General features: G+C 37.6%; 2 protein-coding genes, 1 long non-coding RNA gene and 1 pseudogene across 3 annotated transcripts; 3 read left to right on the forward strand and 1 right to left on the reverse strand.

The window, feature by feature from the left end:
- Positions 1 to 2,317: 2,317 nt before the first annotated feature.
- Positions 2,318 to 9,960, forward strand: LOC146904911 (uncharacterized). The gene is made up of 4 exons (XM_085728390.1): positions 2,318 to 6,198; positions 6,494 to 7,310; positions 7,600 to 9,112; positions 9,515 to 9,960. The coding sequence occupies exons 1-4, from the start codon at positions 2,750 to 2,752 to the stop codon at positions 9,958 to 9,960; spliced, it is 6,225 nt and encodes a 2,074-aa protein (XP_085584516.1). The 5' UTR covers positions 2,318 to 2,749.
- Positions 9,961 to 15,363: 5,403 nt separating this feature from the next.
- Positions 15,364 to 21,480, forward strand: LOC146904912 (F-box/kelch-repeat protein At3g23880-like; annotated as a pseudogene).
- Positions 21,481 to 22,107: 627 nt separating this feature from the next.
- On the forward strand, positions 22,108 to 24,015 carry LOC146904913 (uncharacterized). Its single transcript, XR_015018473.1, has 2 exons — positions 22,108 to 22,616; positions 23,548 to 24,015. It is a non-coding gene; the product is annotated as an uncharacterized LOC146904913 (long non-coding RNA).
- A 2,555-nt stretch (positions 24,016 to 26,570) lies between these two features.
- Positions 26,571 to 27,517, reverse strand: LOC146904914 (putative glutaredoxin-C14). Its single transcript, XM_085724613.1, has one exon. The coding sequence runs from the start codon at positions 27,390 to 27,392 to the stop codon at positions 26,994 to 26,996; it is 399 nt and encodes a 132-aa protein (XP_085580739.1). The 5' UTR covers positions 27,393 to 27,517; the 3' UTR covers positions 26,571 to 26,993.
- Positions 27,518 to 27,797: the final 280 nt, after the last annotated feature.

Genomic DNA, 27,797 nt, shown 5'->3' on the forward strand with positions numbered 1-27,797 from the left:
TTCACTGGGGAACAAAGGGTTGTCTACTATCGCACTAATAGCAGCATGAAGTCAAAAAGACAGATAATACCTACTATCGCACAATGATAGCTGTATGAAGGTAAGAATTATGAAAGAGACATCGCCTACTACCTGTAAGATAGTTGTATGAAGACGAATGAAAGAGATGTTGCCTACTATCTGTAAGATAGCTGTATGAAGACAAATGAGAGAAAAGTTGTCTACTATCTGTAAGATAGTTGTATGAAGACAAATGAAAGATACAATGTCTACTATCTGTAAGATAGCTGTATGAAGACAAATGAATGGCTGTCTACTATCTGTAAGATAGCTGTATGAAGACAAATGAGAGAAACAGTGTCTACTATCTGTAAGATAGCTGTATGAAGACAAATGAGAGAAACAATGTCTACTATCTGTAAGATAGCTGTATGAAGACAAATGAATAGTTGTCTACTATCTGTAAGATAGTTGTATGAAGATAAACCAAATAAAATTGGACAGATGCTGGGGAAATTGAAATGTATTTACACAATGGTCATTTGTAGAAACCGACACTTGAAAAAAAAAAGTTTGATTGGTGACCTCTCTGGATCAGACACAACTGGGGATGACACTTTTGAAATACAATTGAAATAAGACACAAGGTGGTCAATGCAATCATGTATGAATGATATTTGTATGCAAGTTATGTGTGCTTGGATGTTTATATGCATGAATATGTGTATGAATGAATGTATGAGTACATGAATGTATGACTGTATATGACAGGTGGACTTGATGAAAGAAAACAGGATAGGTAAGATGAGAGATGGGCTGACACCACAGTACAAACACTCGGCAATCTTCTTTGGGGATAACATTACTGGAGATGAATCAAGACATTGTTGGGGTAAAGCCCCTCAAACAAACCACTGATGGGGATAAAGCCCACGTTCAAACCAGCTGATGTGATAAAGAGCCCGATAATCAAAACATTTAAGGGAGACACAACCCATTAATCAAACCGCTAAAAGGAGAATGCCCAATAATCGATCCACTTGGGGAAATAGCTCATCAATCAACAATTTGGCAGAAGTCGCCATCTCTAAGGGATAAAATACATCAATCAATCATTTTGGCAGAAGTCGCCACTTGTAAACCAGCACGAAGTGCATTCTTTCCATTTGGCCCACTTGAACTGTGATGCCCCTGTCTTTATTTTCTTTTTCATTTTTTGTATTGCTTTTCTCTTTTTTTTTTTGAAAATCCCTAACTTTTGCCTGGATCGCCCTTTCAGGTTTTCAATCCACCGGGAGTATATATATATATTTGTCGGTATATATTTGTCGTCATTGCATTCATAATCCCGTTGCACGCATGCATACCATAACACTCATGAGCATTGCATTCTAAGCATCTCAACTGGTCCAAAAGTGGTGTACTTAAGTATTTAAGTCTCTTCGACCCATCGATTTAAAAGTCTTCTTTCAAATCTTCGTGACGAAGAAACTTAAATAGGGGCATCTGTCATACCCCAATTTTGGACCAGTCCTTTTCTTTTCCCAGTCGTTTTTAAACGTCTCAAACTCTTTTTCACTTTAATTATGTAAAGTCATTTAGTCGTCTTTTAAAGTTTTGAGGCTTTATTTTACAGTTCAAAATGAATTTCTTTTGTCCAAGTTTTGTATAATTATTTTGCGCGTTAGCTTTTTAAAATATTCTACGCGCTCTTTAAGTGTTTAGCGTCCTATTTTTATTTTTATTTTTATTTCCTTCAAAAAGCTTTTAATTCAAAATTTCCGCTTCGCTCGTTCTTAAACCGCTTTAAAAGAATTTTGTTCGCGCGTTAAAACGCCGCGTTATTTTAGACATTTCAGTCAAAATTTCGGCAGAGAGATATTTTAAAATACCTCATTTAAGATAATGTTTTCATTCTCGTTATCCTTTTATTATTATTATTATTAATTATTATTTTTTTTATTACTATTATTATTACCTTTAGTATTATTATTATTATTATTATTATTATTATTATTATTATTATTATTATTAATTATTTTATTTCTTTTTCTTTTAGTCACGTGAGTGACCTTTTCCTTTTGTTTTTATTATTTATTTTATGTTTTGTGTTGGTTAAGTCCTTGGGTCCCTTTGTGTCCATGTGACAGTCTCTTATTGGCTCAGTTTTAAAACTTGCTCTCCAATCCTCTTTTTGCCTTGCTGTTCACCTGTATCAGAGACTTTAAGGGTAATACTGTCTTTTGCATCAGAGTCAGGGGTTAGCCCTACTTTTTGCTATTTAAGTCACTGTTCAGTGTCAGAATGGGAGCCCCAATCATTGATTTTACACTGTAGCGGCAGAAACCCTAGTTCCTCTTTCCTTTTCACTTGTCCGAATCAAATACAAAAATTCACAAAAATAATCCAAGAACACTATGAACATTCAAAGTCATATGTTCACCCAGAAATGAAAATCCAGTGATAAGTATCATCCCCTAAACTCAATTTGCACAAATTAACAATTCAAATCACAGAAAATCACACAGAATCACTTGAACATCAACAAGCAATTCGTATTCACGTGTTCATTAGCAAGCAAAAATCGAATCGAAAGGAGTAGAAGTGGATCTGTAGGAGTGGATCTTAGCAGCAGCTCGTTTTCTTATCATTTTTCTCCAGATCGACACTAAAGTAATTGAAAGTGGCCCGACGAATTCAATACAAGCCTACTCGCATTCATCACACAAGGGCTTACATTAAGAAGAAGATGGCAAATGCGGAACAGGAAAACGTTCAGCTCAGAGCAGATGTTAGTAATCTCAAGGCAGAATTAGAGAAGATGGCACTTATGATGGAAGTCCTGATGACTGAGAGAGAACATGCAGCGGTTTCCGAGCCAGCTCCTACTGTGGTCGCTTCTGCTGCACTTAATGGTACTTCACAGCCGATACCTGCTGTTGTTACATCTGCTGGGCCTACACAGCCTCTCATGGTGGGTTTCTCATCTGATGATATGAACAACCAGAGTTTCCGTCCTCCTGGTCCTCATGGTGTTGCTTCCCAATACTACATGCCGCCCGGTTATCCATGGGGCATGCCACAAATGATCAATGACGGTGTTCGTCCTGGTGCTACGGAAATGCCGTTTCCTTATGGTCAACAATCGACACCATTTATTCAGCCTGGCCAGCCAATTCCTCAGGCTACTATGACTCAGGCAGGGCCTATTGTCCATGCGACCCAGCAAGAGGAAGAACAGGTTTATCACTCTGGTAGTGTAATGGGGGATGATCGAGTGGGTAACTTGGAAGAGAAATTTGATGCAGTACAAAAAGAGTTGAGGAGTATTAAGGGTAAAGAGGTATTCGGTCAAAGTGTGCATGATCTCTGCTTGGTTCCAAATGTGGTAATACCGCCTAAGTTTAAGACGCCGGTGTTTGAGAAGTATACAGGAGAAACTTGCCCGCAAATGCATTTAACCACGTATGTGAGAAAAATGACAGCTCATAGAGATAATGAACCTTTGCTTATTTACTGTTTCGAGGACAGTTTGGCTGGCCCCGCGCATACGTGGTATATGAATTTGAAGAGTATTACCACTTTTGGGGAACTGGCCGACGCTTTCCTTCAGCAATATAAGTACAACTCCTATCTGGCACCTAATCGGAAAGAGCTGCAATCTATGACACAAGGAGAAAAGGAGTCATTCAAGGAATATGCTCAGCGGTTCATCCAGAAGTCTGCTCAGATCCGCCCAGCTCTGAATGAAAGAGAGTTATCTGACTTATTCTATGAAACTTTGAGCCCTTTTTACTCAGAGAAGATGGTGGCATGTGCTTCGCAAAAGTTCACTGACATGGTGGATACAGGGGTGCGTATCGAAGAGTGGGCCCGGAAAGGACACGTATCTAAGGATAATGGTTCATCGAATGGTTCTTCGGGTGGCTCATCAAGTGGATCGTCTAATGGTAAAAAGTTTGGAAATGGGTATCCAAGGAAGAACACTCAAGAGGTCGGCATAGTGGCCCATGGCGGATCTCAGCCTGTATACCCAAACTACCCATATGTCGCCAATATCGCACCACAAACGCCAGCCCCACAAAACCCACCTCAACAACAACAACGTCCTCAAGCTCCTCCACCATACTATCCACCATTATACCAACAACCTTACCAACCATACAATCCTCAACCATTCTACCCATACCCATATTATCCTCCACCACCCTCACCACAACAACAACAACAACGTCCTCAAGCTCAACAGCAGCCTCGCCCTCCTAGAAATCAATTCCCTCCCATACCTATGCCATACAAGGATTTGTTGCCTTCTCTCCTTGCCAGAAATTTGGTGCAAACTAGGCCTCAGCCTCGCATGCAAAACCCTTTACCAGCCTGGTACCGTGCCGATCGCACCTGTGAATTCCATCAAGGGGCACCAGGGCATGATATTGAACACTGTCGCGCCCTTAAAGAAGAGGTCCAGAAGTTAATCAATGACAAAGAGCTGACCTTCGCGAACCCTGACCCTGTTGTTCCAAACAACCCTCTGCCGCCACATGGGCCTGCTGTCAATATGATTCAAGGAGACAACTATGTTCTCTATGCAAGTGATATCAAGACTCCTCTGGTCCCAATCCATGTAAAAATGTGTGAGGCCACCCTCTTCAGTCATAATCATGAGGCTTGTGTTGTATGTTCAGTGGATTCTCGCGGGTGTAAGCAAGTCCAGGACGATGTGCAGGGGTTACTGGACAGGAAAGAACTTGTTGTCACTAGAAAGGAAAAAGATAAGAATGTTTGTGTTGTTACTCCAGTGTTCAAGACTCGGGAGCCACTTGTGATAATGATCAATCGTGCCAAGCCAGCCAGTACTCCCCTGGTGATCCGCCCGCCGGAACAGTTGCCTTATTCATCTCAAAAAGCTGTGCCGTATAATTACGAATACTCCATTCTGGAAGATGGAAAAAAGGTACCCCTTGATTCGTCAGTCCATGTAGACAACATTGCGGAAAATAGCAAGATCTTGAGAAGTGGACGGGTGTTCCCGGTTGTTAATCAGAAGGAAGTCAGTGCTCCAGCCGAAGAACCAGTGAAAGGGCGAAATCTTGATAAGGGCAAAGCTATCAGACAGCCCAATGAGATTGTCTATGAAGATAGTGATGAGATCTTGAAACTAATCAAGAGGAGCGAGTATAAGGTAGTGGATCAGTTGCTACAAACTCCTGCCAAAATCTCTATAATGTCTCTCCTATCCAGCTCTGATGCCCACAGAGATGCCTTGATGAAGGTGCTAGATCAAGCCTATGTGGAATATGATGTGACTCTGGGACAATTTGAAAGTATTGTGGGGAATGTGACTGCCTGCAACAATTTGAGCTTCAGTGACGAAGACCTCCCAGCGGAAGGAAAGAATCACAATCTGGCATTGCTTATCTCCGTCCTCTGTAAATCAGATTCTCTCTCTAACGTCTTGATAGATACTGGGTCCGCTTTAAATGTGATGCCTAAGTCCACTTTGGACCAGCTTTCATATCCAAAAGCTCTCTTGCAGCCCAGCACGGTGACGGTGAGAGCATTTGACGGAACTAGAAGGTCAGTATTTGGGGAAATAAAGTTGCCTATCTCAGTGGGCCCGCATGAATTTGAAGTTAAATTCCAAGTTATGGAGATTCAGGCCTCTTTCAGTTGCCTCCTTGGCCGGCCTTGGATCCATGATGCTGGGGCAGTGACATCCACTCTCCACCAGAAGCTGAAGTTTATAAGTCATGGAAAGTTAATAACCGTAAGTGGTGAGACGGCCTTGTTGGTCAGTAATCTGTCGGCTTTCTCTTACATTGGGGGTAGTAGCTCAGAGGGGTCGTCATTCCAGGGTCTCTCCGTTGAAGGGAGTGCAAAGAAAGCTGAGACTAGTATGGCTTCTTTGAAGGACGCTCAGAGGGTTATTCAAGAAGGCAAGACTGAAGCGTGGGGTCAGTTGGTGGAGCTGCACGAGAACAAACGGAAAGAGGGAATTGGTTTCCCGAATAGCAAGCCTGGGGCATTCAACCCTACTGGTTGTACTTTTTACAGTGCTGGTTTTATCAATGATCCACCGGAGGCTAATGCGATCATTGAGGACCAATCTGAAGAGGTGGCACCTATCTTCGTAACACCTGGGGGAGTCTGCTGCAATTGGATCGCTGTGGATGTTCCTTCTGTGATACCTCGCTTTAAGTAATATGTTTGTCTTTGTTTTTGTTTTTTTTCTTTAAGAAAACTCCTTTCGTCCTGCCCCAGACGAAAGTGAAACTTTGTAGGGCCTTATGTTTTGTTTCAAGTACTTTTGGTTATTAATGAAATCGTCGTTTCTATCACGGCCTTTATTTTACTTTACTTTATTTTATTTTAGTGCTTTTTCTGGAAAAAAATGGTAATACATAAAACCAAAGTTGTTTCTCTTTTTCTTTTAAAAATCAAACTCAAAGGTCCTGCATTTACTCATTTAAAATCAATCATAAATCATATGCAGGCTGAACATAAATGAGCCCGTTGAACACAGTAACCCTATGCTTCCTCCCAACTTTGAGGTTCCCGTATATGAGGCTATGGTAGAAGGTGATGAAGAGATTCCTGATGAGATTAGATGGATGTTGGAGCGAGAAGGAAAGGCTATTCAACCTCATCAGGAAGAGATAGAAATTGTCAATCTGGGTACAGAGGAAGACAAGAAAGAAATCAAGATAGGGGCATTGTTGGATGCCACGGTTAAGGAAAGAGTTATTGAGCTTCTCAGAGAGTATGCTGACATTTTCGCATGGTCATACAAGGATATGCCAGGGATAGATGCCGAAGTTGTGGAACATCGTCTGCCTTTGAAACCCGAGTGCCCTCCTGTTAAGCAGAAGTTGAGAAGATCTCATCCCGAGATGGCCCTCAAGATCAAGGAAGAAGTGCGAAAGCAGATTGACGCCGGTTTCCTAATCACATCTGAATACCCTCAATGGTTAGCCAATATAGTACCTGTTCCAAAGAAAGATGGTAAAGTCAGAATGTGTGTGGACTACCGAGATTTGAACAAAGCTAGCCCAAAAGATGATTTCCCTTTACCTCACATCGATGTATTGGTTGATAATACTGCTAAATGCAAAGTGTTCTCCTTCATGGATGGTTTCTCCGGGTATAATCAAATCAAGATGGCTCCTGAAGATAGAGAGAAGACATCTTTCATCACGCCATGGGGCGCTTTTTGCTATAAGGTGATGCCGTTCGGATTGATAAATGTTGGTGCCACTTACCAAAGGGGCATGACTAAGATTTTCCATGATATGATGCACAAAGAGGTCGAGGTTTATGTGGATGATATGATTGTCAAGTCAAGTACTGAAGAAGAGCATGTTGAGTATTTATTGAAGATGTTTCAGCGGTTGAGAAAGTATAAGCTCCGTCTAAATCCCAATAAGTGTACTTTCGGCGTCAGATCTGGGAAACTTCTTGGTTTTATCGTTAGTCAGAAGGGTATTGAAGTAGATCCCGACAAAGTCAAAGCTATCAGAGAGATGCCTGTTCCAAAAACTTGAGAAACAAGTCAGAGGTTTCCTTGGTAGGCTGAACTACATATCCCGATTCATTTCTCAGATGACCGCTACATGTGGGCCGATATTCAAGTTGCTTCGCAAGGATCAAGGGATTGTGTGGACAGATGAATGCCAAAAAGCCTTCGATAGTATCAAGGAGTATTTGTTAGAACCTCCAATCCTTGTCCCTCCAGTAGACGGAAGGCCTTTGATCATGTATTTGACTGTATTAGAAGATTCTATGGGTTGTGTACTTGGTCAGCATGATGAAACTGGTAAGAAAGAGCATGCAATTTACTACTTAAGCAAGAAGTTCACTGATTGTGAGACTCGATACTCCGCGCTGGAGAAAACTTGTTGTGCCTTAGTCTGGGCTGCCCGGCGTCTCCGCCACTACATGATTAATCACACTACTTGGTTGATCTCCAGAATGGATCCCATCAAATACCTCTTCGAGAAGCCTGTTCTGAACGGAAGAATCTCTCGTTGGCAGATGTTATTGTCCGAGTATGATATTGTGTACCGCACTCAGAAAGCTATCAAAGGAAGTGCCATTGCTGATCATTTGGCCCATCAACCAATTGAAGATTACCAGCCTATCAAGTTTGACTTCCCAGATGAAGAGATCATGTATTTGAAGATGAAAGATTGTGATGAACCGTTGTTTGGTGAAGGTCCTGATCCTGAATCTGAATGGGGTTTGATATTTGATGGAGCTGTGAATGTCTATGGTAAAGGAATTGGGGCGATTCTCATCAAACCCAATGGCGAGCACATCCCTTTTAGTGCAAGGTTACGTTTTGATTGTACAAATAACATTGCAGAGTATGAGGCTTGTATTATGGGTATTGAGGAAGCTATCGATTTGAGAATTAAGAAGATTAAGATATATGGTGATTCAGCTCTGGTGATTAACCAGATTAAGGGAAAGTGGGAAACTCATCATGACGGTTTGATACCTTACAGAGATTACGCCAGACGTCTGTTAACTTTCTTCAACAAAGTGGAATTGAACCACATTCCTAGGGAGGAGAATCAAATGGCAGATGCTTTAGCTACCTTATCCTCCATGATCAAGGTAAATTGCCCCAAAATGGTACCTTTGATTAGTGTCAAGTTCCTTGACAGGCCAGCTTATGTATTTGCTGCTGAAGCAGTCTTTGATGACAAACCATGGTTTCACGATATCAAGGTTTTCCTTCAAAATCAAGAGTATCCGCCTGGGGCATCTCGCAAAGATAAAAGGACTCTAAGAAGATTGTCTGGTAACTTTTTCTTGAATGGAGATGTGTTGTACAAAAGGAACTTCGATGAGGTTTTGCTCCGATGTATAGATCGGCATGAGGCAGATTTGTTAATGCATGAGATACATGAAGGCACGTTCGGGACTCACGCTAATGGCTATGCAATGGCTAAGAAGGCGTTGAGGGCAGGCTATTACTGGATAACGATGCATGCTGACTGTTATCACCATGCCAAGAAGTGTCACAAGTGTCAGATTTATGCGGATAAGATCCATGTCCCGCCAACTTTGCTCAATGTTATCTCCTCCCCGTGGCCTTTCTCTATGCGGGGCATTGATATGATTGGTCGGATTGAACCAAAAGCTTCCAATGGACATCGTTTCATACTAGTGGCTATTGATTACTTCACCAAGTGGGTTGAAGCGGCATCTTATGCTAATGTGACCAAGCAAGTGGTGGTCCGATTCATCAAGAACAATATCATCTGCAGATATGGTGTCCCTAACAAGATTATCACAGATAATGGTACCAATCTGAATAACAAGATGATGAAGGAATTGTGCGAGGATTTCAAGATTGAACATCATAACTCCTCTCCTTATAGACCACAGATGAATGGTGCAGTTGAAGCTGCAAATAAGAACATCAAGAAGATTGTGCAAAAGATGGTGGTCACTTACAAGGACTGGCATGAAATGTTACCTTATGCTTTGTATGGTTATCGTACCTCAGTACGTACTTCGACAGGGGCAACCCCTTTCTCCCTGGTATATGGTATGGAGGCTGTACTCCCGGTGGAGGTTGAAATCCCATCTTTAAGAGTTTTGAAGGAAGCTGAATTGTCTGAAGCTGAATGGTGTCAGGATAGGTATGATCAGTTGAATTTGATTGAAGAAAAGCGTATGACAGCTTTGTGTCGTGGACAGCTATATCAGTCAAGAATGAAACAGGCATTTGACAAGAGGGTGCATCCCCGCAAATTTAAAGAAGGAGACCTTGTGGTCAAGAGTATCAAGTCCTTTCAACCAGACCCAAGGGGCAAATGGACACCTAACTATGAAGGTCCCTATGTTGTCAAGAGAGCTTTCTCCGGTGGTGCTTTAATACTTACAAATATGGATGGAGAAGAGTTACCTCGTCCTGTGAATTCTGATGCAGTCAAGAAATACTATGTCTAGAAAATATATAAAAGAACAGCTCGGTAGGTTGAAAACCCGAAAGGGCGGCCTAAACCAAAAATGAGCGTCTCGATGGATTGAAAACCCGAAAGGGCGGTCCATGCAAAAGTTAGAGACAAAAAAAAAAAAAAAAGAATGTTTACCCGGATAGATTGAAAACCCGAAAGGGCGATCTAGGCAAAAGTTAAGGGTTTATGACAAGTAACTGCATCAGACTAAGCATCACTCACTTGGGGCACCTTAGCTGTCAGAAGTTCTCCGATATCAGAGCATCATAGCAGTGGATTTCAAAGTTGTTAGGGAATATAGCGGTTATTGTGTTCAATGTACCTTCCATATTTTAATTACCATTTTCCAAATTTTGTAATCCGTGGTGCCATGCCTTTGGCCGGTTACCATTTCTAATACATTAATTTGAGCATGTGCTTTTGTTTGGAATTCTTATTTATTCTATGTGCAAAATTTCTTCCATTTTTAATATTAGTACTTGAAACAAAAACTTTGAAAAATCTTTTAAAATTTTCATGTATTCTTTGGAAAAAAAAAACAAAACAAAAATGACAAACATATTATCTTTACAGTTATGTATCATAGAAGCATGTGTCAACATTCGGTCTAAAAGCAGGTGGATACAACATTTGGACATAGTCATTGCTAAAAAAAAAGAGAAGAAGAAAAAGCTCGCTAAGTTGAAAACCTGAAAGGGCGACTTAGGCAAGAATGAGCGTCCGGGTGGATCGAAAACCCGAAAGGGCGGTCCAGGCAAAAATTAAGGACATAGAAAATGCAAAAAAAAAAAAAAAAAAAAAGTATATTCCCGGTGGATTGAAAACCCGAAAGGGCGATCCAGGCAAAAGTTAGGGATTTCAAAAGATTTGAAAGAAAAATATTCAAAAGAAAGCAATGACTATGCAGAGCATGAATTTGAGAAGGTACCGCGGTTGAGAAATGTCGATTTCTGCCATTGATTTGTTTGAAGGGTTGTACCCCGGCTTTTGTTTTGGTTCATCCCCAGCAATGTTATCCCCAGTGAAGTCGCCATTTTTGTAGACCAAGATTTTCGGGTGTCAATCCATTGATTGGATTTGAACCTTCAATCTACCGGACTTGCTCGATTTTATTCTTGGGAAGGGAAAAAGAGATTGAAAAACCCTTTTTGGATCCGGGGGTCGGTTACGACTCGGGAAGGTGTTAGGCACCCGCGTCGTTCACGGTACTCCGTGAGAACCTCTTTCTAACTTTATTTTATTTGAAAATTTTAAAGTTGAAGTGAAAGAATGGAGGGAGAAGAAGTTGGAGTTTTGGTTATTTTTATTTGATCGATTTGAAAGGAATAAAGCCTCTGCCTACGTACCGTTAAAAGGGATCAAAACCGCCGTAGTTCTCTCTCAAAAATGTTTTTGTGGGTTAAGTTGATTTTAATTTGATTTTGAAAATGGTTTTAAGAAGGGTTGCGAGACCTCAAGGCATAGAAGAATAAAATAGAAGTGAGGTTGTTTCATTTTATTTGAGAAATTTTGTCTAAGTTTAATTAAAGTTCATTTAGGAATTTGATTAAGAAAATAAAGGGAAAACAACTTGGATTTGGACCCAAGGTTTATTAAGAAAATAATTTGACTTTCGCTTATTTGATTTTTGAGATAAAAAAGTTTGACTAAACTAACGGTAAAGTAGCGTAACGATGCGGAAATATAAAGCGAGATAAAAGCGATAAATAAAGTGATATGGTGTCGGTGCAAGTGTCGGTGTGTGCAATTACTAAGCTATTACATACCATCCTAGGGGCATTCTAAAGCAAGAAAATAAAGCATGAATGACATTACATAAGCCTATTATACACACTAACATTGCTATTAAAAATAAATTGCAAGAGTGAAAAATGCATGAGATTATACTAGAAATAAAGCAATCATAGTAAGATGATAAGAAACTTAAAAGCATTGCATGGATTGTCAAAAGAAAGTATGATGTCAAAATATTAAAGCAAGACACAAAGTAGAAATTGAAATATTAAAGCCAAATCAAGCCAAGATATTATGGAGTAAAACAAATGCATGATATGATGTTTTTAAAGTATTAAAGCAACACATAAAACAATCATGGAGATTAAAGTATTTAAAATGCTTGGGACAAAATCCCAAAAATGAGTTTAAAAATGCATGAGATGAAAATATAGTCCTTAAATGAATTAGATAAAAATGCATGATATAAAGAGTGATTTGGACTAAAATGCATGACTAAGAATTAAGCAAACTATACAATAAACAAATGCATGATGGAAAAAAAAAATCATTTGAGTTAAAATGTACGTGATGATTTTACAAAAGGAATATGCTAAAAATGTTAAGTGAAAATGAACGAGAACAAAGAAAATAAAAATGAACGCAAGACCAAAGAGATATGGATGTACAGGGGGTGCAAATAGCCATGAATTGATGGTACAAACAGCAAGCAGTAGCAACATGAAAGAAGAAAGATGGGCCTCAGCAAAAAGAGACGGTGGGCTGGGTCAGCTAAACTGGATCAAAGCAGCTGGACCGGTTCAGGAACGGGTCGGTTCAACCGAACCGGTCCAGCAAGAGTGATATAAAGCCGGTTTAGTGAATCATCTTCTTCTTAAAAAACATAGCAGCACCGCTGCTTTTCCTTCTTCCTTCATGTTTTCTTTTCAAAAAAAATAAATTCCCACATGAATCAAAATTCTTCCCACTTAACACACAATTCAAAAGGCAAGCACATACAAACTTATTTGCTCCTCTTCTCATTTTCTAAAAATAGTTTTTGAAAACAAACAATTGAGGACACTAGATCTAGGAAGCAGAGAAGAGAAGAAATTACCTCTTTTAATCCATTAGGATCTGGAGATTTTTATTGTTGTTTTGAAATGGAAAAACTTCTAGTATGCTGGATGCTACACCTTCATCATTCCCGATCTAGATTCACCACTCTTGCTTCATCGTTGTCACTGGAACTCGTCGGATCCGGTTTGATTCTGTTCGTGACTTTGTGTGTTGTGGTTGTTGTGCAAATTCGTTGCTGTTGAAAGAATACGAATCGAGTTCTTCTTCTCCTTGCTTCCGTCGATCTCGTTACGGCCTAAGTTGGTATGAGCTGGATTCGGATTTGTGTATGTTGGTGGATTTCAATTTGATTTTGTGAACTTGCGGTGAATTATGGTTCGATGGAAACTTATGATGTACGGGTATAGATATGTTATATGATGAATTTTTGAAGATGAAATGAAGATGGTGTATGAATCAGTGTTAATGTTGTTGGAATTTTTGTGTAAAGTGTTCTTGAGAAATTTGAGAGAAAGAGAGTTTCGATCTGGAATTTGGGGCTGCCGTTTTCAGCTTTGTGTTTGTATCATTTTCAGTGCAGCCCCCCTTTTGCCAATGATTGGCAACACTACTTATAGTAAAAAAACTAGGTTATGAAAGATGAATGGACTAAAGACCAAGTTACCCTCGAAGAAACTTGGAGACAAAGGAAAGAATTAGATGCTTTTTGGACCAATTAACAAAGGACACATGGACTTAAGACAAAACAAGTTATTAATAAAACAAAATAAAAATGACATTAAAAGCAAAAAGAATAAATGGTTAAAATGAAATAAAATAAAATAGAATTGTAAAATAATATAAAAGTGATAAAAAAAATGTAATAAAATTTAAAGCTGTCGAAACTTCGACTGAGACGACTAAAACTCGCGGTGGTTTTAAAACACGGACAAAACTTTTTAAACAGTTTAATCATACGGACAAAAGGAATTTACCTAAAAAGGTCTATTTATCAAAGAAATGAATAAAAGACTTTAAAAGCACGCGTAAAAATTTAAAATGTCTAAAAAACAAATAAAGCGATTTCAACTAGATAAAGCGCGAACAAAATTTTACTTGCAAGATAAAAGACTTTAAATTACTAAACAACGACTGAAGAAATTTTAACTGGTTAAAGCGAATAAAAAAAAGAAATTAAGCCGTTTTGAAATATAGACAAAAATGGGAAAAAAACAGAGCAAAGTGGTCAAAATTTGGGGTATGACAATGTAAATTTTTGTCTATGGTCCTGTACACTTGAACAAATATTAGCTAGTCCAATTGATAATTTTTATTACCTTGTTATCATCAAAACTCTCAAAGGTTTATTGTTAAACACATTTTGTTCCAACAATATTTAATTAAAGAATTTAATTATAAAACAAGAATTTTACTATTGTTCTTGTTCGGGAGAAGGCATGATATTCAGTCTTATACCTCAACATATGGATCAGGTTAACCGCTAGTTGAAAAGAATTAGAAGTGAATAGAACATACAAAATTTAAATCAAGAAAATCGAATCATAAACTGAATAGAAACTTTATTAATTGAATCCAACAAATATGTAGAGCTTCATTGTGGAATCATAATCAAGAGAGGTTTAATTACACATGGTAATAAACATCATTAAAAATAAGACAAAAACATACCTTAAAGAGGTTCATCGTGGAATCATAATCAAGAGAGGTTTAATTACCCATGGTAACAAACATCATAAAAAATAAGACAAAAACATACCATAAAGAGAACATGAGGAGGAGAAAACCCTCTACCTTGAAGCTCCAGTACTTTTCCTTGTACTGCCAACTTTTTAAATGAATATAAGTGTGTGCAAAGGTCTCTATTTATATACACCATTACTTCTAGGTTAAGAGATGGAAATTGAGATTTTTTTCCTTCGATCCATCTTGGAAAACAAGCAAAAATTGATTTTTATTCGTAAAAAAGAGCATGGAACAAACTCAAGGGTCCGAATTTTGCAGTTTTTTCGTCCTTTTTTAGCGTTCTTTCATCTTGAAATGCGTTGGAACTTGGGATTAATTTTTCCAACATGTATTGTCTTCAAAAACCTTTGATCTTCGTTATTCACATAATTTGATCCTTCATTTGATGTCTTGCCAGCTTTACCGATTTACATGATTTCTCACTAAAAAGACTCAAAACACCTATGGAATTGCATGATTAGGGATGAAACTGAATTCAAATGAACACAATAAAAAAAATATTCCTCAAATCATGTATAACTCCTATATATGATCTCTTATTTGTCTTCAAATGCAAAAAACTAAAAACAAAGCTTCGTCCTCGTTCGCTCATGAGTTAGCACATTTAGCTCCTTTAGAATATATCTCCCAATTTTTTTTATTGATGTACCACCTTGCAAAAAAAAAAGATTTATAAAATTTGTTTTTAAAAAATATTTGTCATTTTTATTAACACTAATATCAATTGTGGAAAGTGAAAACAATAGAGAAGGGTTAGGTGAGGTGACTAACTTAAACTCAAACTCAAGTCTTCGGCTCTTTTGTGAGAGAGTAGCATCGTCAACTTTCAACTGCGCCGACACACGTTCCGTTGCTATCAACACCGCTCGCTCTGATGAATACACAGCCACCGAACTCACGGCGTCTCCGCTCTCAATCCAATCTGTCGCCGTCAGTAATTCTCCCCGACGAGGTTATCACCGAAATCTTATCATGGCTTCCAGTAAGATCATTGTTGCAGATCAAGTGTGTGTGTAAGTCTTGGAACACTATTATCTCCGATCCTAAATTCGTGAAAATGCACCTCAATAGATCTGCACGAAACCCGCACTTCTTGCTAATCTCTTACCAGAAAGCCTCATGTGATGATGATGATTACCGTTTCGTACCTTTTCCTGCTGGTCTTTTATTAAATAACCGTGATATCACCTTTCCTAAGGATCCTTATTATCTGTTGCATGACAAGGATTGTCGTGAAGTTATTGGTTCATGCAATGGATTGGTCTGCTTGTTGGGTTATTCTTATGTCGGCCTCGATACTTACTCTATGTGGCTCCGTTTTTGGAACCCCGCCACCAGGAAAATATCTGATAGATCAGGTTGTTTCGATGATTTCAACTATAGATGGAATTCTTGGAGGTTCGTGTTTTGTTATGATAATTCGAACGACACTTATAAGGTTGTGGCCTTGCATTATAATAGAAATGTCCTCAACCCCAAGGTTGAGGTGAGAATTTTTACTTTGGGTGATAATGTTTTGGAGAACTATACAAACTTTATCTCTTGTGCCTCTTCAGCTTCTCTATTCTCATTGGAGAATGTATGATGGTGTACAATTTAATTGCACTGTTAACTGGTTGGCACGCAATCAAATTCCTTCCAATACTACTATTATTCTTGAATATGTGATTATTTCACTGCATCTAGATATTTAAACATACACAAAGTTGATGCTCCCTCCAGGTGCTGAGAAGTCGACATATTTATCAAGTGTTTGTGTGTTGATGAACTCCTTATGCTTTTCTCAAGATTTCAATGGAACAGATTTTGTTATATGGAAGATGACAGAATTTGGAGATGACCGGTCATGGACTCAATTCTTTAAATTTAGCTATCACAATCTTCAAATGAATTTAAATTCAAGAGTTGTTTACTCGTGGTCGTGGTTGATGTTATGGAAATGTGAAAAACTGAAATTCATTTCTCTTGAATGTAATAACAGAGTACAAGAAGTATTTATAGGAGTACAAAGATTTTATGTACATGCTAAAGTAACTTTCTTATCAAGTTATTATTAACTTCACTATTATTACTTGCAATGCAAGCTATGTCTCTAGCTATATTACTATCATCTTCCTTATTCTCTAACAGTCCCCCACAAGCTGGGACATGGTATATGTCAAGCATTCCCAGCTTGGACATTAATGTATGAAATGGTTGAGGAAGTAGAGGCTTTGTGAAGAAATCTGCAAGTTGTTCCTTAGAAGATACTGGCAGAAGCTTCATGATACCAGCTTGCATCTTCTCTCTAACCAAATGGCAGTCAATCTCTAAATGTTTTGTCCGTTCATGGAAGACAGGGTTGGAAGCTATGTGAATGGCGCTTTGGTTGTCACAATAGAGGACAAGAGGCTTGATAAGAGTCACATGCAAATCTTTGAGCAAGTAAAGGATCCATTGAAGCTCACAAGTAGCAGCTCCCAATGCTCTGTACTCTGCTTCAGAAGAAGACCTGGAAACAGTCAATTGTTTCTTGGTTCTCCATGAGATGAGAGATTTTCCAAGATAAAAGCATTGACCAGAGATTGATCTCCTAGAGTCTAGGCACCCTGTCCAATCAGCATCTGAGAAGCCTGAAAGCATCAGAGAAGAATCTCTAGGAAAGAAAAGGCCTTGACCAGGGCATTTCTTCAAGTATCTTAACAATTTAGTAGCTGCTTGAAAGTGCTTCTCAGTTGGTGAAGAAAGAAACTGGCTGAGCAGCTGAGTGGCAAAAGTGATATCTGACCTGGTATTGGTGAGATAGATCAATCTCCCTATTAATCTTCTGAATGAGGGAACATCATGATAGGGAGGACTGGAATCCTGATGAACTTCGCATGATGGGTCAGAAGGAGTTGAAACAGGTTTGGATCCCAAATAACCAGTATCAGAAAGAAGATCCAAACAATATTTCCTCTGACATAAGGAAATTCCTTGAGAGGAATGAGCAACTTCCAAACCAAGAAAATATTTAAGCTGGCCTAAATCTTTGATTTTGAATGCTGCATTTGAAACTCATGCAGAGAAGTACCAGCTATAATCACATCATCAACATACTAAGAGCACAGTGAAGGAACTAGCATTTTGTTTGATAAACAATGAATGATCAGAGTTTGATTGAGTGTATTGATGTTGAACAAGAAGATAGGTGAGTTTTTCATACCACTTTCTGCTTGCCTGTTTAAGTTCATAGAGTGACTTCATGAGCTTGCACACCTGGTTTGGTTTAGAAGTTGTGACACCTGGAGGTACAATCATGTAGACATCTTCCTGTAAATCACCATGAAGGAAAGCATTGTTTACATCTAATTGATGAATGTGCCAATTATTGATGGATGCTAGGGCAATAACAGTTCTCACTGTGGTAAGCTTTGCAACTGGTGAATAGGTGTCAAAGTAGTCAAGTCCTTCAATTTGGTTATATCCCTTAGCAACCAATCTTGCTTTGTACCTTTCAATAGTGCCATCTGCATGATGCTTAATTTTGTATATCCACCTGCACCGTATAGGTTTAATATCAGGTGGTAAATCCACTAGTTTCCAAGTACCAGTATTTTCAAGAGCTTTCAGTTCAGCTTGCATGGCCTGCTGCCAACAAATGTGCTTGCTTGCTTCATCATATGTAGTTGGTTCAGATTGAGAGTCAATTGACAAAGTAAAGACACATTGAGATGGAGACAAACTATTATAAGAAACTGACTCAGAAATGGGATACTTGACAGACAAATCAGAAGAGACATTACTGCAGACATAGTCTTGCAAATGGGATGGAGGATTTGATATTCTAGAGGAGTGTCTGAGAATAGGAGGTGGTGTAAGAGATGATGGTTCATCATGGGAAGGTTCAGGGTCAATGAAGGTGGCAGGAAGGGAAGGTGAAGTATGAACAGGTGGGTTACTTGTGGTGTAAGAATCTGAGGCAAAATAGTCCCAAGAGGTGGTAATGGAAGAGGAATTTGAAGGATATGGTAAAATGTGTTCACGTTAAACAACATTTCTGGAAACATAAATTTCTCTAGAGTTGAGATCTAAAAGGGTTGATCCTTTGAATCCAACAGAGTAACCTAAAAATATGGATTTTCTGGCTCTTGGAGACAGTTTAGTTCTATGTGCTTGAAGAGTGGTAGAGTAACAAAGAGATCCAAAAACTTTGAAGGATTCAAGATCAGGTAACTTGTTATGAAGTAATTGGTATGATGGTTTATTGTGTAGGTTAGGAGAAGGAACTCTATTAATGATGAAAGTTGCATGCAGGAGAGCATAAGACCAGTAACATGAAGGAAGTTTGGATTGGTAAAGTAAGGCTTTGCCTACATTAAGAATGTGTTGGTGTTTCCTCTCAACCCTACCATTTTGTTGTGGTGTTTCAACACATGACCTATGATGAACAATTCCTTTGGAAGTATAAAAGGAAGAGAGCAAAAATTCAGGTCCATTGTCAGTTCTGATGGTTTTAGGAGTGATTTGAAACTGGTTTTCAATGAGACAAATGAAATTTTTGACATGTTGAGAGACTTCAGACTTGGATTTTAAAAGGACAATTCAAACAAATCTACTATAATCATCTAAAATGGTGAGAAAGTATCTATGGTTATTAACAGAAGTGATGGACAAAGGTCCCCAAATATCAAAGTGTAAAAGTTGAAATTTGCTAGTTGCAGCAGATAAACTTGAGGAAAAAGGCAGTTTTCTTTGTTTGGAAAATTGACATATATCACAAGTTGCATGAGAATCAAAGGTAAGGCCAGGATAAAGGTGAGACATAGATGAAAGCCTCTTATTTGAAACATGACCTAATTTGAAGTTCCATAAGGCAGAAGCAGGAATAGTATGATTGACATCAACATTATTGACATTGACTTTATTGGTTAAAAATGAATCAAAAAATCCTAAGTCTAATCTATAGAGACCTTCAAATTGATTACCCAAACCAATCATCCTCTGGGATTGAAGATCCTGTAAGAAACATTTCTTGTCATGAAAGTTGGCATAACAATTCAGGGACTCACAAACTTTAGAGATGGAAATCAAGTTCAAATTGAACAAAGGAGAAAACAAGACATTATCAAGATAAAATTGAGGTGAAAAATGAATGGTACCAGCATGTTCAACTAACACTGATGTGCCATTAGGTAAATTCACAGGTTTAGGCAAGATTTTGTGATATGAAGTGAACCAGTGTGTGGAAGAAACAATGTGTTCATTGGCTCCTGAATCTAAGAGCCATATATCAGACTTTGATGGAACATGAGAATATAGAGGATATACCTGAAACAGAGGTGGAAATGACATTATTAGCACTAGAAGGAGAAACAGATGATGAAGGAAGCAAGTTCACTTGTTGAAGCAGGCTAAGAAGCTGATCATATTTCTCTTGAGAAATACTAGCATTGGATGAAGTAGCATCATTACTATTTCCTGGTGGTGCTTCAACATTTTCATTGCTACATGAAGCATTAACAGAAGGTGCTGGCTTCTGAAAATTGGGAGGATATCCATGCTTGGCATAACAGTAATCAACTGTGTGATTACTTCTTCCACAGAAACTGCAATGTCTGGGAGGTTTTGAACTATTAGAGATACCTTTACCCCTCCCTTGAGACTTGTTGCGTGAATCAAAAGCATTAACCAAGGAGAGTGATTCAGTTGTAGAAGAAGCTATAGAGTGATTGTTGCTTTCTTCCTAAACCACCAAAGAATACACCTTGTTAATTGATGGAAGTGGATCCATCATCAAGACTTGAGTCTTAACAACAGCAAACTGATCATTAAGTCCAGTAAGAAACTGAATGACTTGATCTTCAAGTCTGAAATTACAAGCTTCTCTCATAGCAGCACAACGGCAAGGATGTGGACAAGTGCAATGTGGCATAGGTCTGTGAGAGTTCAATTCTTCCCACAAAGCACGCATTTCAGTGAAATACTCCAATACAGACTTAGATCCTTGCTTCAAGTTGTTGATTGTTGTGCGAAGAGTAGCTATGCGTATTCTATCAGCTTTAGAGAAACGCTCTTTGAGGTCAAGCCAAGCATCAATGGCGGTTTCATGAAAAACCAAGGTTTGCGCAATTTGAGGCGAAACGGAGTTGATAATCCATGATTGAATAAGATGATTGCATCGTTCCCAGGCACTACGATTCAAATCATCCTCATCAGGAACTTCCATAGAACCATCAACAAACTTCAATTTGTTCTTCGCGCCAAAAGCTCGAATCATGGAACGGCTCCATGCGAGGTAGTTGGATCCATCCAAGAGCGGTGTAACGATAACGGAATTCGGTCCTTCACTTGGATGTACATAGAAAACGGATTCAGTATCAGTTTGATTATTGTTACGAGGCATGGCGAAGAATAGAGCAACAAAACGAGACGAGATGAAGAGGAAACGAGTTGATTCAAGTACGAATCAGCAAGAATTCAAGAAGAAAAACGAAGAATCTGAAGAAAATCAAGGAAGATTCATGAAGAATCCATGGCAGATCGAAGAAGATGATGAAGAAAGTTGTTGTAACTAACTTTGTAACAAACTTTCTTCATGGATATGAGAGAGAATGAAAGGCTCTAGATACCATGTTATGGAAATGTGAAAAACTGAAATTCATTTCTCTTGAATGTAATAACAGAGTACAAGAAGTATTTATAGGAGTACAAAGCTTCTATGTACATGCAAAAGTAACTTGCTTATCAAGTTATTATTAACTTCACTATTATTACTTGCAATGCAAGCTATGTCTCTAGCTATATTACTATCATCTTCCTTATTCTCTAACAGTTGACATTAAAGCCATTGCATCTTTGTGAAGATGGTGATACAATGGTATTCGTAAGCTACCAAGATAACCAAGCAATTCTGTATAACTTGAGAACTAATAGAGTACTGAAATCTAGAGTTAACAATAAGATATGTTGGTTCTCTATCAAGGATTATGTCGAAAGTCTCGTTTCAACCGGCTGAAAGAAAAATTTTCTCCAACATAATATTTATTTCAATTTATGTACTTGGTCTTGACTTGGTTTCGACTTGGTTTCAATTGTGTGATTATTTCCTTTACTTTAAAACTTTGTCATAGATATGGTGAATCTACCGACAGATCCGAATACGTGTTTAGAACTCAGTTATCTATATATTTTAACCATATAATGATTTTGCAATTCAACAGATGGTGAATATTCTTCTTGTTCTTAACCATATAATGATTTTGCATGTTCAGATTTGTTTTATTTCATCATTCATGATAGTCTAATTTCTTTATTTTTTCACAAAGGGATATGACTTCACTCTTGAAAATTAGGCATTCACTCTTGAGAGACTTAATTGTGTGCGAATGTGTAGATGTTCTCATTTTTATCAACAAATTGGGACGATCAGATATATGTAACAGTATTATTTTTGGCTTCCACCGGTGAGGGACTTAATTGAACCCTCACCCTAGAAGCACCTTACAACTTGTTTCTAAATATTTTCTGCGCTATTTTTGTTACAAATCTATCCTATCTTCCTCTTGTTTGCCCTTTTTGAATTCTGCAATTGAATTCGTTTTGAGTTTTTTGAACTGATATTGCTTGCCATGTAATTATTCACTACAAAAAACGCGCTTCATTCCGGCGGTTTTTTTGGGGAGGTTTTAGAAAACCCCCGCAATTCAATCTAAAAAGTGCCGCCTGGATTCCACACCGTCGGAAAGGCTCATTATTTTTCTGAGGTTTTGAAAACCCCCACAAATTTCAAGCTAGCTTCCCTTTTTTTCCTCTCCCGCTTGTTTTTCTAGGGTGGCTCGCTTGATTTTTTGATTTTATTTCATTCTTTTTTCGTTTCCCTCTTTTTCTTTTTTTGGTGAAAAAGAAGAAACCCTTATGTTGTCTCTTGAAACCCTTATCACTCAACCTGAACTCCTCCCTCTCTCTCAAAACCCAATCTAAGAACCTATGTGTCTCTAGAAACTCTATCAGTTCTCACTCCCCATCACCCTTTCCCACATCAGAACCGTCCATCACACTCTCACTCTCTCTCGCCACCTATTTCAGTATACAGAATTTTGCTAGCTTACTCAGTCCACAATCCACTTTCTCACTCAAAATCCATCTGGAAAGGTTAGTGAATCACAATATCCATCTTTCTAAATTGATTTTATTGCTGCTAATTTGTGATTTAGAACGTTAGGGTTTCTGATTTGGGGTTTTTGATTTATGTGCTCCTTCACCTCTGATTAGCTGAGAATTTGTGAATTTGGGTTTTAGGGTTTCACCTTTGATTTGCTTTGAATTTGTGATTTTGGGTTCTAGAGTTGCTTTGAATTTGATTTGATGCCAAGTCTTTGATTCAAAAAAATGGTGTTCTTCTGGTACAGTGACATATGTTTTTGGGTATTTTGGAATTCGATGGCATACCCTGTTTAAGATTAAGAGTAAAATATTTTATTATCTGCAATCTATTTATGTATTTAACGATTGTGTTTGAGGGTGCAAACTTACTTGTACTATGTTTACACCTAAATTTATTCATGAGTGACTATGTTCATGATTTTTCTGTTGTATATAACCTCAGTCAGACACTTAAATTTTATACTTTATAAATATGTTTTGTTCCAAGTGTTTTAGAAAAACCATTAAGAAGCCAAAACTGAAAGCCAAATCTCATGAAAATCTAGTCTAGGGTAAAAGAACCATCTTTATCATTACGAGCATCTGGCCTACCTTGTGTACTAAGGAGCTATGTAACATCTTTTTCTTTTATGCGTTATTATTATTATTATTATTATTATTATTATTATGATAACTAATGGGTCTCAACTTTCAACTCATCAATGTAATCTAGCTATTTAATTTCACAATTTTATTTATCGATTTACATTTTGCTTTTGGTGTTGAGTGACTTGAGTCTTATTAAGGTGATGCATATGTTGATTTTAGTCTAATTTTGTTGTTGTGGGTTCCTAATTTTCTGCAAAGATTGTCATTGTATAAAGTGGTTAACTAGTTATCAATTGATCTTTTGTGTTTGAACTGCTGCTAAATTTTGCAGGGGATTGTTCATGGCCTATCATTGTTGTTACATAGTTGGATACTGAATTCAATTAATATCTATGTAAGCTATCAATGGTCTAATGTACTTTAGGTATTGAAGCTTAGAAGTCAGGGCCTTCAAATATCAAACATTGTGAGTCTTTAGGTTTTGATATTGTTAATAAGTCTATAGTGCTTTAGACTCTGTAATTTATGTGCAGACTGAAAAGAATCAGATGCCATAGATGATGTCTTGGATAAAGATGAAGCTGAAGAGGAGAGAAGATTGACAATATACAGACTGAAATGATAAGAATTAGTACTTTTGAGTTGTATTGTGAAATTGTAATGAGAACTTGAGTATAATGATGAAGTTGAAGAGGAGAGAAAACCTGACATTATTAGGAGACTAAATTGATGACAATAATTTTGAGTTGTATTACTATATTTTAATGAAATTTGATTAAAATGATCCAATTTTTTTTTTAATTAATTTAACATTTTGCGGGGGTTTTAAACCTCCGCAACAAAACCGCCGCAGTTTGTTTGGCAGAATACCAGCGGTTGCCAAAAACTCCCGCAGATAATTTGTGGGATTAGTATAACCGGGGGTTTTGAAAACTCCCGCAAAACATTCCGCGGAGGTTAAAAACCCCCGGAAAATGGCTTAAAAACCGCCGCAATCCAGGCGCGTTTTTTGTAGTGATTCCAAACCAAACTCTCAGCAATTGGATGTAGAATCTCATTTTTTTTTATTGACAAGTATTCACTAATATTAACCACCTAAGAGCTAAAATAGATCTTTTCATATCACAATTGAACATTTATGTTTTTTTATTGAATTATAATGTAATATTCCAGTTTTGGTATATCTTTGTAATGACACATGGTTTTTTTTTTTGTAGGTTTGCATGTTGCAATTATATTCCTTATCTTTCTTAAGGATTTCTTTCTCTATCTAGCTGAAATTATTGAAAGAACCATTGATTTTAATTGTTTATTGTATCTTAGTTGTGCATCTGGTATGATGTTATTTTATCTTCTGAGTTAGAATCTGTTTGTTTAGGATGTATTGACACTTATCTGGAAAAGTTTTGCTTTAGTAGCAACAATAGTGATGCAAGTTGCAACACAATAATATTCTATAAATCTGGTCACAAAGTCTGATGCATCCAGTTCTGATTTAGGGTCATGTTACTAATGAAACTTGAGAATGGGGAAAACTCTACAGGCACTAACGTGTGCAACTTGTTGGCATGTTATAAGATGCTATAAACTTGAGAATAATGAAACACTTCACATCATTTACTTTGTGTTTCTGTTCTATTTTTTCGTTTTTCATCGAGCTATTGTTTAAATGGGTTCATTTTGAATTGTAGATCTACAACGTGAACTTCAAACACATCAGGCATGAATGATGGAACATGGCGGTGGAATGCTATGAAGAAAAATATTGGAGCTTATTGGAACTACACCTTGTTTGGTTATTGTACTCAGTTTATAGTCTATTTTCACCCGAGCTAAAACTCCACACTTTATGAATAGTTATTTTATTGATGTCTGTTGATGATAAAACTTATCTTTATATGCAACATTAATGTATGATAATTTGATATGTGTAATTTATTGTTAAAAATTGTTATTTTATAACCAAAAATAACAAGAACATTAATACTCAGTTCCAACAACACGTTAGGTTTAGTTCCTATCAGCGCCGTTATAATGAATACCCAGCAATGGAAGTCATGGCGTCGGCGCTGTCAATCCAGTCTGTCACGGTTTGAGACATGGCGATCCATTATCGCCATTTTTCTTTCTGATAGAAGCTGAAGGCTTTATTCAACTGATTAAGAGGTCTGTAGAGTTGGGAATGTTTTCAGATTCAAATTTGATGGGGGTGATGAATGCTTCTCTCACGGTTGGCGGAACGTCTGAGTCATGAAGGTGAATCTGTTGTTGTTTGAATTGATGTTGGGGGGATTAATATTTCTCAAAGTTAGCTTGAAGAAGCGGCTAGTATCCTTAATTCTAAAATAGGGTCCTTGCCTTTTAAGTACCTTGGCTTACCTATTGGTTCAAATCTAAAGCAATATAATACTACTTGACAACCGGTGATTGACGCGGCAAGACATAGATTATCAAATTGGAAGCATAAACAATTGTCCATTAAGGGTCCGTGGTTATTATAAAATCAATCCTGTCAAACTCTTATAGTTTATTTTTCTCTTTTCACAAGACTCCGGCAAGTATTATCTCTAAACTCGAATCAGTTTTTAAACAATTCTTATGAGGAAGTAGCGGGACGATATAAAACTTAATTGGGTTAAATGGAAGGTGTGTAGACCTTTAGAAGAGGAGGTTGAGTATTATTTGAGGGTATTCAACACTGCTCTTATTGGTAAATTGGATTGGAAAATTAGAAATGAGGGAATGGGTTTTTGGTATAGAGCTCTAGCTAACATGTATGGTGAGAGAGATGGGGCTTTTAGAGTTAGTAGTAAGGACGTTGCATTGGTGGAATGATATTTGTCACTTCGATTCAAGAGTTTGGGAGACTTCAAATTTTTTCAGTTAAAGAGGTGTATAAGAAACTATTAGAGGGAACTATTGGCATGTCTAACCCAGCTTGGTCGAAGGCTTGACATAAATTGGTTCGGGCAAAAGTTTCATGTTCAGTGTGGAGATTATTTCATAATAGCGTTGCTACTAAAGATAATTTATTTAGGAGAGGCGCCATCGAACATGGCAACATTCAGTGTGTTGGTTGTTGTGGTGCAAACGAGTCGAGTTGCTACTAAAGAAATTCTTGGAATTGGTTGAGCTTGAAATAAAACAATTTGGATTATAATATTACGCAAAAGCAAGATAAAAAAAAGTAACAAGTTATGATCTTTTGGTTGAGCTTGAAAAGCTGTTATCGTTTGTAACTTTTTCTCCACAAAGTATGCCTTCTACTTTGTGGCAATTTTGTTAGTATAAATTGCATTTGCTTCAAAACAAAGAAAAAATATTCTAGGGGTAAATTGGAGATAAAAAGAAATTAGTTATAAGCTACTTGGATTAGCTTATCAAAAACAACTATATACTCTTGAGAATAAGTTATAAGCTCGTGTAAAAAAGCTTATATTGGTGCACATTGATATGTAATGAGTGTATGCCATAAACAAGTAGCCACAAATGGTCAATGATTCTCATATCAAATAAACTAATTTCAACTAACAGCTACATTCTTCTACTTAAAATTAAATTAGTCAAGAGTTGCAAGCCACAGTTATCAGACAATTTTTTCTACTGAATCTAGCTGGATGCTCATATATTACTACAGTTATCACTCTGTTAGTCAATGGGTGATTTGGTACATTTACTGCAAGTCTAAAGTAAGTTTTTTGCAAATTTCTATCTTCAAGCCCAACAACTAAACCAATCCTATAAGTCAGTGCTTATGATCACTAATCACTAATCTAATTAAAGCCATAAAGCACCAGCATCTTTGAGAAAAGGAACAAGAGAACCATTAATATGAAAAGCCAAAACTCTATCCATAGAACCAACTAATTTCCCACCAATGAAAACAACTGGAAGTGATGTTGAATTTCCAAGTAACCTCATCAATGCTCTCTTCATTTCTTTCCCTTTAGGATCTTCATCAACTTCATGAACCATTGCATTCACTCCCATTCCACAGAACAAACTCTTCATTGCATGGCACATACAGCAACTACTTATACTGAATATCACAACAGCACTTTGTGTAGCTATCCTCATTATTCTCTCCATTTGATCTTCTTCCATTGTTCTTACTCTCATGTAGTAGCTCCATGATGGCTCCACTTGGTAATGCATGAGTTTCTCTTGATTGAACATTGTAGTAGTTGTAGAATTGGACAAATTAAGCAAAAGCCAAAAGGGTATGCGAAATTAAAAAACTTAAGAGAAATTTAATAAAGTAAGCAAAAGGGTAGGTGAAAAAACTTGTTTTTTTGGCTTTGTTGTTTGTGTGATTTTGGTGATGAAAAATGAGGGAAGGGAAAGGGGGTTATATAAGGGGATGAAGGGGGTGTGAGAGAGAAACTTTAAAAGAGTGTGTGGAAGAATATTGTGGACCATAGGGTACTTGGTTTGTCTGTTATTGTCGGAAGAGCGTGTTTTGTTTCTTAAGTGTTGTTTGTCTAATGTCTCTATAGTCTATATACTCTCTCTGTATCTTCAGTTCGCAGCTATAATGGCTATACTCGCGGAGAATATGCATGCTGTGGTGCATAAATAATT

The sequence above is a fragment of the Medicago sativa genome, chromosome 7, assembly GCF_051527215.1.
Source record: "Medicago sativa cultivar Bolivia chromosome 7, Bolivia_mono, whole genome shotgun sequence".
Taxonomy (NCBI): Eukaryota; Viridiplantae; Streptophyta; class Magnoliopsida; order Fabales; family Fabaceae; genus Medicago; species Medicago sativa.